Source organism: Perissodus microlepis, chromosome 16 (assembly GCF_051167445.1).
Source record: "Perissodus microlepis isolate ML-2025 ecotype Zambia chromosome 16, ASM5116744v1, whole genome shotgun sequence".
In the NCBI taxonomy this organism is placed as follows: Eukaryota; Metazoa; Chordata; class Actinopteri; order Cichliformes; family Cichlidae; genus Perissodus; species Perissodus microlepis.
Window position 1 is genome coordinate 23018628 of NC_140476.1, and position 14058 is coordinate 23032685.

Sequence of the window (14058 nt, forward strand, 5' to 3'; positions counted from 1 at the left end):
TCTGTCAAACAAAGTTGTATGACACGTTTCCAGCGGTTAGTATCATGGTTGCTAGGCAACCTGGGAAGCGAGAGGGAGACTAGACCGTCCCATACAGACAAACTTGCCGTTTATTTTGCAAATCGAGCTCAACACTGCCCCTAGCGTCCTGGAGCACTTCCGTTGTGTTTTGGAGTTTGCAAGTGTTTTGGATTTTGCAAGTGTTTTGGAGTTTGCAAGTGTTTTGGATTTTGCAAGTGTTTTGGAATTTGCATGTGTTTTGGAGTTTGCAAGTGTTTTGGAGTTTGTAAGTGTTTTGGATTTTGCAAGTGTTTTGGAGTTTGCAAGTGTTTTGGAATTTGCATGTGTTTTGGATTTTGCAAGTGTTTTGGAATTTGCATGTGTTTTGGAGTTTGCAAGTGTTTTGGATTTTGCAAGTGTTTTGGAGTTTGCAAGTGTTTTGGTGTTTGCAAGTGTTTTGGATTTTGCAAGTGTGTTGGATTTTGCAAGTGTTTTGGAGTTTGCAAGTGTTTTGGAGTTTGTACGTGCTTTGTCTCTAGGGGCCACCGTAGTTTACTGGTGGAACTGGTGTGCGTTTCTTGGAGACGCCTACTTTATTACGTCATCACGCATGCGTCGTGTCGCTGGCTCGTCGCAGCAGGCGGGTCCTGCTGTCAGTTTCCTGTTGTACAGGTAAGAGGAACAGCTGCTATATACATGTACTATAGTATAATAGTGAACACATGAGCAGTGTTGCCAACTTAGCGACTTTGTCGCTATATTTAGCGGGTTTTCAGACCCCCTTAGCGACTTTTTTTCTAAAAAGCGACTAGCGACAAATCTGGCGACTTTTTCTGGTGTTATTGGAGACTTATTTATGACGACTTTTTGAGGTGAAAGAGCGTGTTGCTCTTACTCTCAACAAGCAGCGGTGCTGCCGTGGGCACCTCACCCGTGCTAAAGCGCTCACGGGCGGAGGATAGTCCTCCCCCAGCTGCAGGAGATGTTCACACCTACACGTCCAAACTGCAAATGAACCGCGCATGAGCGAAGCCGCTGCTCCCGCACTGACTGTAATGCAGTCAGTTCTTCTTTTACTGTTATGCTGTTTTGTGGATCACAAGGTTTAAAACTACTTATAAACACACACACACATAAAGTAACTCCACCAGAGTGCCTATTTCGGGTCACTTTTGCCGGTCGAAGCCCGGAAAGGAGCAGGGTTGGAATTGTGACATTAAAAAACAATAATTGCTCAAAGAAATTTAATTTGTAGTTCTAAATAAATTCTAAATGTATTTAGGACGTTTTTTGCTCACTTTATGTCTCTTCCACGATGTTATTTCTCTTTCCAACAGCGTAGGTTACAATTACATTAGCATGACCGATTATGCAAATTAGGTGGTGACGTCATTTAGCGACTTCTAGCGACTTTTAGGACAGCCAATAGCGATTTTCCTTACCGAGGAGTTGGCAACACTGCACATGAGAGATTTTAACCGTGTCACTTTGGGGTGAACTCGGTCGCCAAACGTTGCAGTAACATTTTGTTCACTCGTGGTTATTTTTTTCCTCTTTCTTCTCGCTCCGCAGCTTTAAACGCCGCAAACTAGCACAAGTTAGCTCAAATGAATTAGTGTTGCTAACAGCAGGTAATTAAAGCAGATCTTTAGTGTTGTGAACTGTGTTCGTCGAGTTTCATAACGCTGTCAATGTCTTACTTGTGTAAAATATACGTGTTGTGTAATGCTACGCTACTTACGCCCGCTGCTTCCTGAAATATGAAGTTGCCTTTAATCGCTGACTTTATGCAATAAATTATTTGCTAAGGTGTTATGCAACTGAGTGGGGATTTCTCTAAAGTGCTCACTGTATTCTTTAAGATCATTGTTAATTGTACGTGATCGCAATACATCCTCGTGTTATATATGCTCAGAGGCGAGAATTGTTCTTTCTTTAAATCTTAAAATACAGTTTACAAACATAACTTGGATCCTGTAAAATACATAAAAAAATTTTTTTTAAATATCAGAGCTAATTTCATGTTATGATAAAATTAGCTCTGATATAAGGGAGCCACAGAGGACACATCTGTAATGTTTAACTTTGTTCACCTTATTGGCAGTTCGACCTAAAGGCCACCATGGTGCTGAACCCAGTCATTTCCAAGCTTGCTGGTAAACTGGTTGTGCTGGCCAGCGCTTCTCCTAGAAGATTTGAGATTCTCCGCAGTGCAGTATGCGTTTTCCTGATTATTCCCTTGTTATTCCTTATTATTCTGTATATTCACAGAATGTAGTTTGAGTTTGCACACTAGGACTGAGTGTAAATGTGTAAAACCCTAGTGGGTAAAAAATCATCTCATCATCATCCCTAGCATGTAGTCTGGTTCATTATAATGGGTGAAATAGAAGGAAAAGGGGAGAAGACATTTGATTTTTAAGTTCTTTAAAACATGGTTTTATGGTGTTGGTTAAAAATTAGCAGTTGTATTAAAGTATAAAAAGCAGACAAATCCACATTAAGAGAGCAGATTTACAGAGCAAAATTTTTAAAAAAATAACAGAGTTCAAATCAATCATTGGGTACAAATTGAAGGTCTTTATTTATTTGACACAGCTAGAAAAGCCATGTCAAATAAAAACATGTATAGCTAGTTCACTGAAGGAACTACTTTACACTTAATTTAAAGGATTATTGATTTAAGAAACCCATACTGACTGGATTTTTCATAGGTTGGTAAATCTGATAAGAGTGGCGTAAGTCCTATTAAATATAACAAGTGTTTTGTTTTTGCTTTGTCCTCTTTTATCTGTCAGGGTTTACGTTTTGAGGTTGTGCCATCCTGGTTTAAGGAAACCCTCGATAAAGGGCTTTTCAAAGCACCTCATGAGTATGCTGTTGAGACAGCCAAGCAGAAGGCCCTGGAGGTAGCCAGGAGGATGCCCTTTGTAAGATAAGCTACTTTTTTATGACAAATAATAGAATTTATCCAGTCAGATGTCATCACTGAGAACACTTTGTCTTGATTTGCTTTAGAAACACCTGAAGACTCCAGATGTAGTTATTGGGGCTGACACAATTGTGGTAAGACAGAAAAAAGCACAAAAGCAAATGCATTTTCTTAATGGCTACTGTAAAAAGCTTTATGTAAGTTTTTCTTTATTCACTCTAGCCAACTGTTTATTTCACAGACTGTAGATGGCATGATTCTGGAGAAACCAGTGGACAAACACGATGCTTATAGGATGCTGTCAAGGTCTGTGTCAATGGGAAACATTCAGAGTTAACATTAAAAAACCATAAAATGGACAAAGATATCATGGTTATTTTGTCTTTCTCTTCCAGTTTGAGTGGTAAAGAGCACAGTGTGTTCACTGGTGTAGCTATTGTCCTCTGCCATGAAAAAGAAAGTAAGTACAGACTCAGAAACTGTCACACTTGTACTTGATTTTTCTGTAAAATGAAAGAAATTCAGAAAGAAGCAGTTCCCTATTACAGATCCCTAGCACAGATGTTTTTAAGCAAAAATAGTAAGAGAAACATTTCTGCCATAAATATGTAGAAGAAATTTATTGGGCAATTCTGTCTTGCGACTCTTTTTTCATTTCTTCAATGCTGCCGTCAAGATGAAGAAGTCGATTACCAGCTGGTAGATTTCTACGAAGAAACTAAAGTGAAGTTTGCTGATCTCTCAGAAGATATGCTATGGGAGTACATCAATAGTGGTGAGCCCATGTAAGTGTGATCTTTTTAACTTTTCACATTTGTAACAGTTATTGATGACTCTTTCTAAGTATTCAATCAATGGAGGTCATTTAACTGCTTGTGAGTTTCATGGACTTTGATGCCTGATTTTGTTCCAGTTGTGTTTGCCTTGTCCCATTTGACACGAGTCAGCAAACTATGACAATTCTGCTCAGTTCAGAAATACTGTGAAACTGTTGCAGAATGCATCCAGTAAACAGCTGATCATTTACAGTATGTGTTTATTGATCTTTGCCTACATGTGTTTGTACAAGTGAAACCTTTCTGTGTGTGTCTCAGGGACAAGGCTGGTGGCTATGGTATTCAGGCTCTGGGTGGCATGCTGGTCGAGTATGTCCATGGAGACTTTCTCAATGTTGTGGGTTTTCCCCTCAACCACTTCTGCAAACAGCTAGACCTTATTTACAATTTTTGTACTTCCTCTTTGAAAAGCACGTCTACCCTTCCAAGCTGCAGCGACAATCTCCCCATCTCAGTACCCACCCAGCCCTCCTCCAGCTCACAAGCTCTGCCCAGCCACAACTCATCCGTTCGCAGACCAAGCAGCCCCTGTGACATTCAAAGACTCCACGCCCAGATCACCCCCACAGCCAGTCCTGCCCATAAGGTTTGTTTTTATAACTATAACGAAAATCTGTCGCCTTTTGACACTATTTATAGAAAATCTTCCCATAGGTAAAAAGAGAAGACAGTGAAAGTGAAAGTTCACAGACACTGGTCAATAGCATGTCTAAACATACAGACAACAGGAAGGTCAAGCTTCATGACAATGCAACATTACCATCGATAACAAGGAGAGGGCAGGTGACTGAACCTACAAGAGGAGACTTGGAGCGAATCTGTGAACTGATGGATGGATTCAAAGCCTCAAAGGTAATAAGTGCCTTTGTATAAAAAAAAGTCCTTTCTGTAAAAGACCTGTTACAGAAAAAATGTCAACTTTATGTGTTTGTTCTTTGTGTAGTTAGCTTCCACAAGATGTAATGAGTAACGTAGCTCAGCTTCAAACCTTGAGTTGTCTTGAGTTAACTGCATCCAAAGCTCACTATTTTTGCACAATAAAACTTCCACTCTATACAAGCAAATCAGTGAAACCAATCTGCGGTGGTTTTGCACAGAGATATGTGCTGACATATTTCTTGATACGTTTATGTGACTTCCTGTGTACCCTGCAAGTTGCCTGTGAAGCTTAAGGTGACCACAAATCTCGAGGACACAGATTTAAGCAAATAATAAATACAGGTTTGTGCAAAATATTGAGCTAAAACACATTTCTGGGTTTTCGACGTTAAAAGAAGGGAATTAAAAACCTTTTGGTAAACAAAACTGGAACAATTGCATTTAAAGTTTGATATGTAGTGCAATACATTCACATGTGCAGAGTGTTTCCTGTGGTACCAGTTCCCACACATCACTAAATCTCAGTCTTTCCACCCACATATTTGTATTTAACAGCGGGCAAGTTGCTCTTCTTCCATTAAATGCTGCTTATTTTAGTTTCTTCCAGATAAACATTTGGTGGTTGCTGTCAAAAATCTCAGTTTGAATAGTCCAGCTTTTCAAATGACTGTCTTACCCAGATGTTGCTTTACTTGCTTACGAGACTGTCCGACTAAAGTTCACAAGTTTCCACTTTGAGAAGGTGGCACTGCACAGTAGAAGATTACTGCTGTGTTTGCTAAATCTGTTTCTGAAAGTCATTGTCAGTAGAAAGGAGAAGTTCCTCTCAGGTCCTGAACTGCTTTGGCTTACGCCTATCAAATCAAGCGAGGCTTTCTAAGTCCTGAATATTCTGAATGATTGTGGTAAAATGTGAAAAAATAGAAAAAGTGATCACAATAACGCCTTAAGTTATGGTTATCAAACCTTTACAGGCAATCATAATGTGTTATTTAATGCGTGGTATAAATCCAGTTCATTCATCCATAACTATGAGCTGGATGTGGGACACATCAGCAAACTCTGTTTACTTTTTTTACATTTAGCACACAGATTGTTGCTGATCTTGTTGTCTGTCTCTAAAGAAAAGAAAGTAAATAATGAACTAGAGAACAATAGTTTTTAGTTGAGATGGTAGCTCACTGGTATGCAGCTGTAGTGGAATACAGTAAATAATGCACTTTGCTATGAATAGAAATGTTTGTGTTACTATTTGAAGAACCAGGAAGCATATGCTTTTCGTTAACAACAATCTCACATCAACATAAAAGGAAAAAAAAGCTAACTTTGTTTCTGCATTCCCTTCTACTTTTCCAAAAACATTGCAGGCACTTTTTACAGCATCCAAGTTGTGTTTGTTTGACCTGCTACATAGCCGGCCTGGGCTGGATGCAGCACAGGTGGCCCAGGAGATCAAAGCATCTGCAAAGGGGACCGAATGTCTGCTGGAAGCCTGTGTATCTCTGGGATTGTTGAAGAGTATAGAGAAAGGTTAGCCAGCTCTCTTATTAATTGCATCATGATATTTTTCCCTTGCCTTCAGCAGCAGGCATTTAATACTTAATTTGGAAATATCTTGCTGTCACTCTGTTGTTAGCATGCCAAAAGCCAGTGTATGAGAACGCAGATCTGGCCACTGATTTTTTGAGGTCAGATGCCCCGTGTTCACTGCATGGCTACCTCCAGCACTGTAACGAAACCATGTGGCCACTTTTCTCCCACCTTGAGAGTGCTGTGCAGGAGGGCACCAGCCAGCGTGAGAAGGCCTTTAGCAAGCACATGCTTCAGGTGGCTATCTCTGATTTCTGTGTCATATATCTGCAGTGCCGGTGAGAGCATAGTCAAACTCACCTTCTCTCTTTAAAGGAAACTTCCTCCAGCAGTCGGGAAGGCAAACTGAGATTCATGAAGGCAATGCACAACATTGCAAAAATTACAGGGAAAACCATAGCAACGGCATTTGACCTCTCCACCTATAAGTCAGCCTGTGATCTCGGAGGTAAGAAAAGAATGCAAAACGTTACAGCTTGTAATATGAAACCACTGTTCTACATCTTTTGTCTTAATTCGCTGTCTCAGGGTGCACCGGTGCCTTGGCTTATGAATTCGCCGAAGCTCATCCTGGATTGTCTGTAACAGTGTTTGACTTACCTGCTGTTGTCGAGTTGAATGAATTTTTCCATCCACAGCACCCAGACAACAGGGTATCATTTGTAGCAGGTCAGTTGTTTTGTGACACTGAAAATTGTGACTGAAAGATTGTTGGATCATATTAGACAGAGTGACAAACATGCCAACAAATTCCACTCAATCTGTGATTAATTTGAGGGCTTTTTTTCACTCTCTTTATGATCAGGAGACTTTTTAAAAGACGAATTACCCAAAGCAGACTTGTATATCCTGGCGAGGATTCTTCATGACCTGCCTGATGAGAAAGTGCATATACTGCTGAGTAAAATCGCAGATGCATGCACAGCAGGTTTGTAAAGCTATATTCACTCATTTGAGTACTTATCTTTACTGAACAGTGAATGTCAGCCAAACATCGCTTCAAACAGAAAGCGTATTGTTTATGCTGAGTATAATATTCTCATTCTCCACAAGCTCTTTTTCTGCAGATGCTTGAAACTGATTTGACCGATTGATTCTCATGCTGTGCTAAAACGATAGGTGCTGGTTAGTTTGGGTTTAACAATGTCTTTGTTCTGAACCGCTGTTGCAAAGAGCTCAATGTTGAAAAAGACGAAAGCTTAAAGCCAAGTCAGAGTGCTGCCTTGCTTATGCAATACTTTTTTTGTGGAAACATTATAATGTAAAGAGCGAAAAGGGAGTACAAATCTGTTCTCTGATGTTCTGTGTCTGCTTATGTTTCATGTTGCTAGGCTGTGGACTCCTGCTAAGCGAGATCTTCCTGGATGAAGACAGAAGGGGCCCCAGTCGTGGGCTGCTGCAGGCCCTTAGCATGAGCGAGGGGAAACAGAGGAGCGCAACTGAATATAGCCTGCTTTTGAAGAGCCACGGTTTCATCACAGCACATATCAGACATACAGACAACCTCCTGGATGCCATGCTGTGCATCAAAGCTTAACACTACATGCACAGTATACATTTTGGTGTATGCTGTAGGTAACCGTTGCCAAAGTGTTTCATGTGTGCTCTTTACACACTTATAATCCTGAATGTGTTTTAAATTCTCACCTGTAAGATCGCTGAATTGTTGAGCAAACACGGAGGTCTGTGTGACCCTAAAGCTTTCATAACCATTAACATGCATTTAAACTTTGCATACAAATCATTGTGGCTTTCAATCATTTTACCACAATACACGGGGGCTTTGTTCGTATTTGTTTTCTTGAAGGTGCTTGAAGCACTGGCATGTAGAAATGGTGATACCACATTTAAAAAAAAAAATATCCGGTTCATGAAAATGTCAAGCTTTAAACATGGGTTATAAAAGTGCAAGTATTTAATTTTTTAAACCTGGTTAGGGTGGAGCTAATTCAGAGTATGTTGAATACAACAGGATTTGTTGTGTTATAAAATATATTTTATGCTATTGTGTGGAGTAGAGAAACCGTGGCTGCCAGTTTGAGCCTGCTACTTCTTTGGTATAATGCATTAGAGCCCTTATAAATTACTACTAAAATAAAGGTATCCTTTGCAAACCCTTGAAAAATGAGTCTCTTTTTGGTGGCAGTTATTCTGTAAAATGCACCACACCCTGATCACAAGGTCCAGCAAGCCAGCAGACATCAGATCTGACAAGCAGTACAGGTTAATCCTAATACAAGCCGTTTTTTGTGTTTGCCAGTTGCATCCATGCTTCAAGGCTTGGGCAGTCTTTTTTAACTGGCCTTCTGGTGGCGCACCCACTGGTTTGAAATGTTGGCAGGGAGTAGCCACTCAGGTCAAATGTCATTAGAAGCCTGCGCCAGTCTGCAGCTTTATAATGAGGAAAATAGTCTGTAGCGCTGCCTACTTATGTGTTTTTTTTGTTGCAGTGAAAGGAAAAAAATCAGCAGTACCTCATATCATCTTGCTTGGACTGAAATCCGTGTGAATGGTCTTCATTGTCTTGGAGTGTTCGGTGTGGAGCTGCCATACCAAAAAAATTTGGGGTGTTGTCAGCTGGATGATGGCTGCGGGTGGAGCGTGTGCATCTGACCTCTGAAGTGTCATGTCCTGATGATGTCTGAATAAAATGGTGGGAGATGATTAAAGAAGAAACGATAATGTCTAAGTGGGATGTAATTTTCGTAAACAGATGGATTTCCCCCAGCGGCCATGACTTAATGTTCACATTCACTCAAAGACTCTGAAAAGCATCAGTTATGTTTTCTTTATTTATTTATTAACGGTCCTGCTCGATGGATCCATTACACAACCCTCATTCTCTTACCCCGAAAAACTGCTACACCCCCCTGACTAATGGAATTCAAACTTCAATCTGTTCCTCTCTTTCCTAAAGCGCTTTTGCTTGGAATTTAAATCACGCTGATGAACAGACAAATACATCAAAGCTCTCACAAGTTAAACACAACATTTGGTGGTTTCGACTATAATTGCCCTCTAAAAAAATAATGACTACACTTTCATCCTCTGACATTAATCTCTAAATAGACTATCTTAAACGCTAAGTGACACTGGATATCGTGGAAACCCAAATATTTATCTTGCAGTTGAAATGAGCGCTGTGGTTTAGTTTCCTGCTGTAGCTGTAAATCTCCTCAAGATGGCATCAAAAACCTGAAGAACCCTTCTAGAAATGTGGCCACACTCTCTCACACACACACTACAGATTTCCCTGTTTGGTTCTTTCCAGCAGCACATGCAGATGCAGGTTTATAGGCATCATTAAATGACAGCTAACTATGAGAATCACACCTGATTATGCTAAGTTTGGGAACTTGATTCGACTTTTATGCATCGGGTTGGCTGGTATAGTGTCTTAATCAAAAGAAGCTATAACACCAACCCTTAACTCCTTGCAGATTTACCTCTTGAACTTCAGTTTTTTGGCAACGGTTGAGGCAACCAGACAGCTGAGGGGGAATATGTGGGAATATCTATGGCCATGATAAATAGCTCTTATTCTTTGTGACACAGAAAGTGTCTCCGCATTACTCTTCATTTTGGAACCCACTCTAAGTATTTTCCTAGGAGGGTAATAAGGGTGGTCATGTTATTCATGGCTATTTTCTTGTCAGTCTGGGCTCAGGCTCTTTGTGACATCTAACTGATTTCCATTACTCAGATTTAGTTCTTTGGATGAGGAGAGACAGAGGGAGGGTGGACTCAAGTTCAAATATGACACGGAGTGTAAATCACATGAGGTTTTATTGTGAATGCCCACCAAATGCACTATATACTTACAATACTTTTCTTCCATATTGATTATGAAAGCCTGTGTTGATTTAATAACTCCAGAACTTATATTGCTTTCCCGAGGAGATCCTTTGAAAGACAACTAAGTGAGACCAAATGGCTGCGTAGTAGGAGAATGTCAGGCTTGTGAAACACAGATGAGTTTCACAAATCAAAGCGCATAGTCTGCTAGCCTGTGTTGCCTTAAAACATGATGAAGCATTTCCATGAAAGGATTTGCATACCCGTTCGCTTCCAGTGTCCCAGCTGCACCCGCTCACCCTCAAATGCCTCAACTTTTGTGTACCGGTATCAACAGCTAAGACTCTGCTAGGCTTTCTAATGAAAACCATTCAAGTCAATCAAGTTTACCAGAGACCAAAGGCCAGTGTAATTTGGGAAAATTGCTGAAACTCCAAAGTAATCTTCTGTAATTCGATCTTGCCTATTGAACACTGGCTGTACTGTACGTGTCGGATAAGAGCTCAGTCATTTTCTTCAAATGCAGTCCTGACAAGCAGCATGGCTGTCCACCTGCAAGTAATCATCATTCTAGTGTTAAGTGCTTTGATATTAAAATGACTGATTTAAGACCATTTGCTGCTAGTAGATAGCAATTTCAAAACACTTCCATATGTTGATAGTGAGGATAAGCTGAGTTTGTGAACCGGCCAGGCTGCGTGTTGTGTTTACTGTAGTAGAACAGCCAGGAAAAACACACCGCAGCTAAGCCATAACTTTAGTTTTTCAGTCTTTCAGTTGAGAAGGCAGACTTTACATTTTACATGAATGATGAAATCAAAGCACGTTAAAGAATAACACCAGGAAACTTTCATAAGATTTAGGATGTTCATTTCTAATGTAAACTTGTACGTCATGCAGTTTGTAACCACATGGGGGCAACGTTGGCTAAAGGAAACCTCCATGAAAGAGGGAGATTTTTTTATCAAGTTCTACTGTTTGTTGATGCTTTTATCAAAGTGATGGGAGAAGACAGTCATTCTGACTGCTTGGGTATTTGAAAATTGGCAAATATCTATGTCAAACCTTTGTGTTATCTTAGCTGAAAAATAAATAGCATCACTGTTTATACCGAAAGCCTTTCTGCGACTTCGAGAAGGATACGCAGAATCCGAATGGCTGCATGCAGAATAACAAACATCCTCTAATCAGTCAGTTTTCTGAATTGCCTCTCAAAACTGAACTCATGCTCGGGCACCTGTTTCAAAGAACAGGCTTGTTTATCAAAGTCCTCCTCTGTCAACAAACAGAATAAGTGCGATGATGGTTGGCTCCTCAACCCACATCTGATTTCAGCAAATGTGCAGTTGTTCAAAGTGAGTTGTGCTTCATTGATTTGTTTCAAGGCAGAGGAAAAATAACCTCAGGGCTTCTACCAGTTAGAAATAACAATGGAGTCCTTCACTGCTGTTTGTAGTTTTGTTGGCCTGACATCAGTGGTAGAACATGGAGGGATTTTCACTGTGAATTTAACGACTAGCAGGGACTCTGTAAAACACTACTTTGGGGTTTTTTATTGTATCAGATCAGTAGATTTTTACAGTCACTTTACTCCAGTGTTTCAGTGATTCTGCAGAGATTTTGAATTGATTCATGTCTAATTTTCTCTTTAGTGCTTTCATGACTTTTTTTTTTTTTTTTTTGCTTTTCTTAATTTGGTAACTTTAATAATAGTTTAACTTTGGTATGTTTGCTAATTTAATTTTTTTTTCTTCCTGAGAGTTATAATGGAAAATCAATACCACTCTCATGCCTGCGCACTAAGTTGAAGGCAAGAAAGACTAGCTTAGCTTAGCACAAAGCCTGGAAGCAAGGGGAAACCTGTAGACTGTATAAAGAAGACAGAATCATTCATTTGTGAAGTGTTATTTTTAAGCTAGCAAAGCAAATACAAATTAAAGATGCATGTAGCCACCATCCCCCAGTAGTTAATGAAGTCTTGTTGTAAAGCCTTGAAAACAGTGTGTTGGCTATCACCATCTTGATATTCTAAATCTATGTATAAGAAGTGGCATGCTCAAAGTGATTTGTCATATGCATATATAGGCACAACCTAAAGCACACTTTTATAGCGATCATAATTTAAAAAAAACATAATTTGAATATATACAAAAAAACAAAAACTAGTAACTGAGATAATACATTATTTAAGACATTTGCTCCTGCTGACTATTAAGTTATTGTCATGCTAGGAGTGGTTGGAGGATGTGGCATGACCGTGTGCAATGACCTTGCGATCTCATTACCTTTTAAAATAGTTGCTTCAACGGCAGGGACCAGTCTGCTTGTGGTGATATAGTGATTAAACACCATTAAACAATTTTTCATTTAATTAAACCTGATGAATCCGAGAAAATTGCAAATCTGTTCCATTCTGTTGCAAATATCCACACACATAGAAATTCTGTTTAACATTATATTCAAGCCAGAACCTCAAATTTGAAACAAAAATTCATGAATTTGACGACACATAGTGACATAGTTACAGACATTTCCAACTCGGCAACTTTGCTTTCAAATTAAAATTTTGTCAGAATACAACTGTTTGGCAACACAGTAAGTCGAGTTCCCTACTACAAAAAGATGTGTCATAGAAGTGTTGCAGTCATAAGCTTATGGTGATTCAGACTGATTGCAATCTCTTGATGGTTTGTTTATAAGTTAGACAGCAAATATTTACAAAGCTTTGCCAATTTGACTGAGAAATGCTTGTAGTGAGGTAAATTTGTAATTTGTGCAACTTGTAACTCAGAGTGCAGTTGTTTAGAGACAGGTTGCCTCCCACCAGGTGACCTGTGCAACTGCTTTGTGATCAGAAGTGATAACTCAGACATTGAGGTTGTTTTATGCTAAAACTTTGGGCAACCGGGTGGTTGCTGCAACTACTTTTAATCATTTGCAAAATGAAAAAAAATTGCATGAAATCACCTGGCAACCACCATTTTTTGTTGCCATTCTATTATTACCCTAGATTGACGGAGCAATTTTAAGAGTTGCAGGCTTAAGGTACTTCTCTATTACCTTCACGTTTACAGAGCAGGAAGCCATCTTTGCTATACAGTCTATGGGGAGGGACTCACTTTTCAGATAAGCCTTAAGTGTCCATATGAGACCTCGAGTTTCCTGCTTGGGGAAACCAAGCCCTGCTTAAATGAAATCTAGTAGTAGTAATGCCAAAGCTAGATGAGTTACTGCATGTAGATCCCTCTTACCTTATTTTTATGTTCCCTAAACAAACAACCTAATCTAGTCTTATAAGACGTGTTTTTAACATGTAGCTGTGAACTCTGGAAAAAGCCAAGCTAGTCTTTAGGTAAGTCAATGACCTTGTGGTTTTATCCTAATATTTAGGTCACATGAGTGTCACTTCTCATCTAACTTAAAATTACATTTTTGCAAAAAAGCTCAGTGTTAAATGATTCCTCAAAGTCAGTTTTTAACCACACATGATAAATGTCAACATCAGCAATTACACAGTAACATGCAACCTTTCACTTCCGAATCAGAACCCATTTGGCCCCCACTAAATCCAACAGCAATCTTATTAACATATGGAGATATTTGTTGCGGTCAAATGAGAGCGTCCGCCTCCCTCTCGTGTCTCCATGTGATGTGTGATATGTCACTCAGTGATACAGTAGGGGAGGAGACTCTATGTGCTGAAATGGTTGGTGACAGAGCTTTCATCCCACCCACCGAGGGCTCTTTGTTGTTATTTTTGGATCTCTCATGGGCGCAATCTGAGAGAGCAGACAAGAGACTGGGTCTCATCATTGCTTGGGCATGCACACACACACACACACACACACACACACAAATGCACACTAACAGGCACCTGCATATACAAAATCATGTCTCACTGTCATGTCAGTCATATTATCGGATTTTCTTTTGGGAAAATCCATTAATTGTGTGTAATTAAGGCATAAGCGGAATATTTATGTCACTAACTGGTTTGTGTGGAAAAGCTCATTTTGGATAATATAG

The 14058-nt window shown here is 39.7% G+C and overlaps 1 protein-coding gene across 2 annotated transcripts; it reads left to right on the forward strand.

Annotated features, from left to right (window-relative positions):
• The first annotated feature begins 611 nt into the window (after positions 1–611).
• On the forward strand, positions 612–8365 carry asmtl (acetylserotonin O-methyltransferase-like). Of its 2 annotated transcripts, none has more exons than XM_084908516.1 (15): positions 612–672; positions 2105–2215; positions 2799–2930; positions 3019–3066; positions 3174–3238; positions 3328–3392; positions 3609–3717; positions 4027–4354; positions 4423–4620; positions 6015–6177; positions 6284–6474; positions 6553–6685; positions 6766–6906; positions 7043–7165; positions 7569–8365. In XM_084908516.1, exons 2-15 carry the CDS (start codon positions 2123–2125, stop codon positions 7772–7774), a joined length of 1995 nt encoding a protein of 664 aa, XP_084764642.1. In that variant the 5' UTR covers positions 612–672; positions 2105–2122; the 3' UTR covers positions 7775–8365. The 2 variants fall into 2 exon arrangements, with proteins under 2 accessions (XP_084764642.1, XP_084764641.1); XM_084908515.1 differs by lacking the exon at positions 612–672 and adding an exon at positions 701–1631.
• Positions 8366–14058: the final 5693 nt, after the last annotated feature.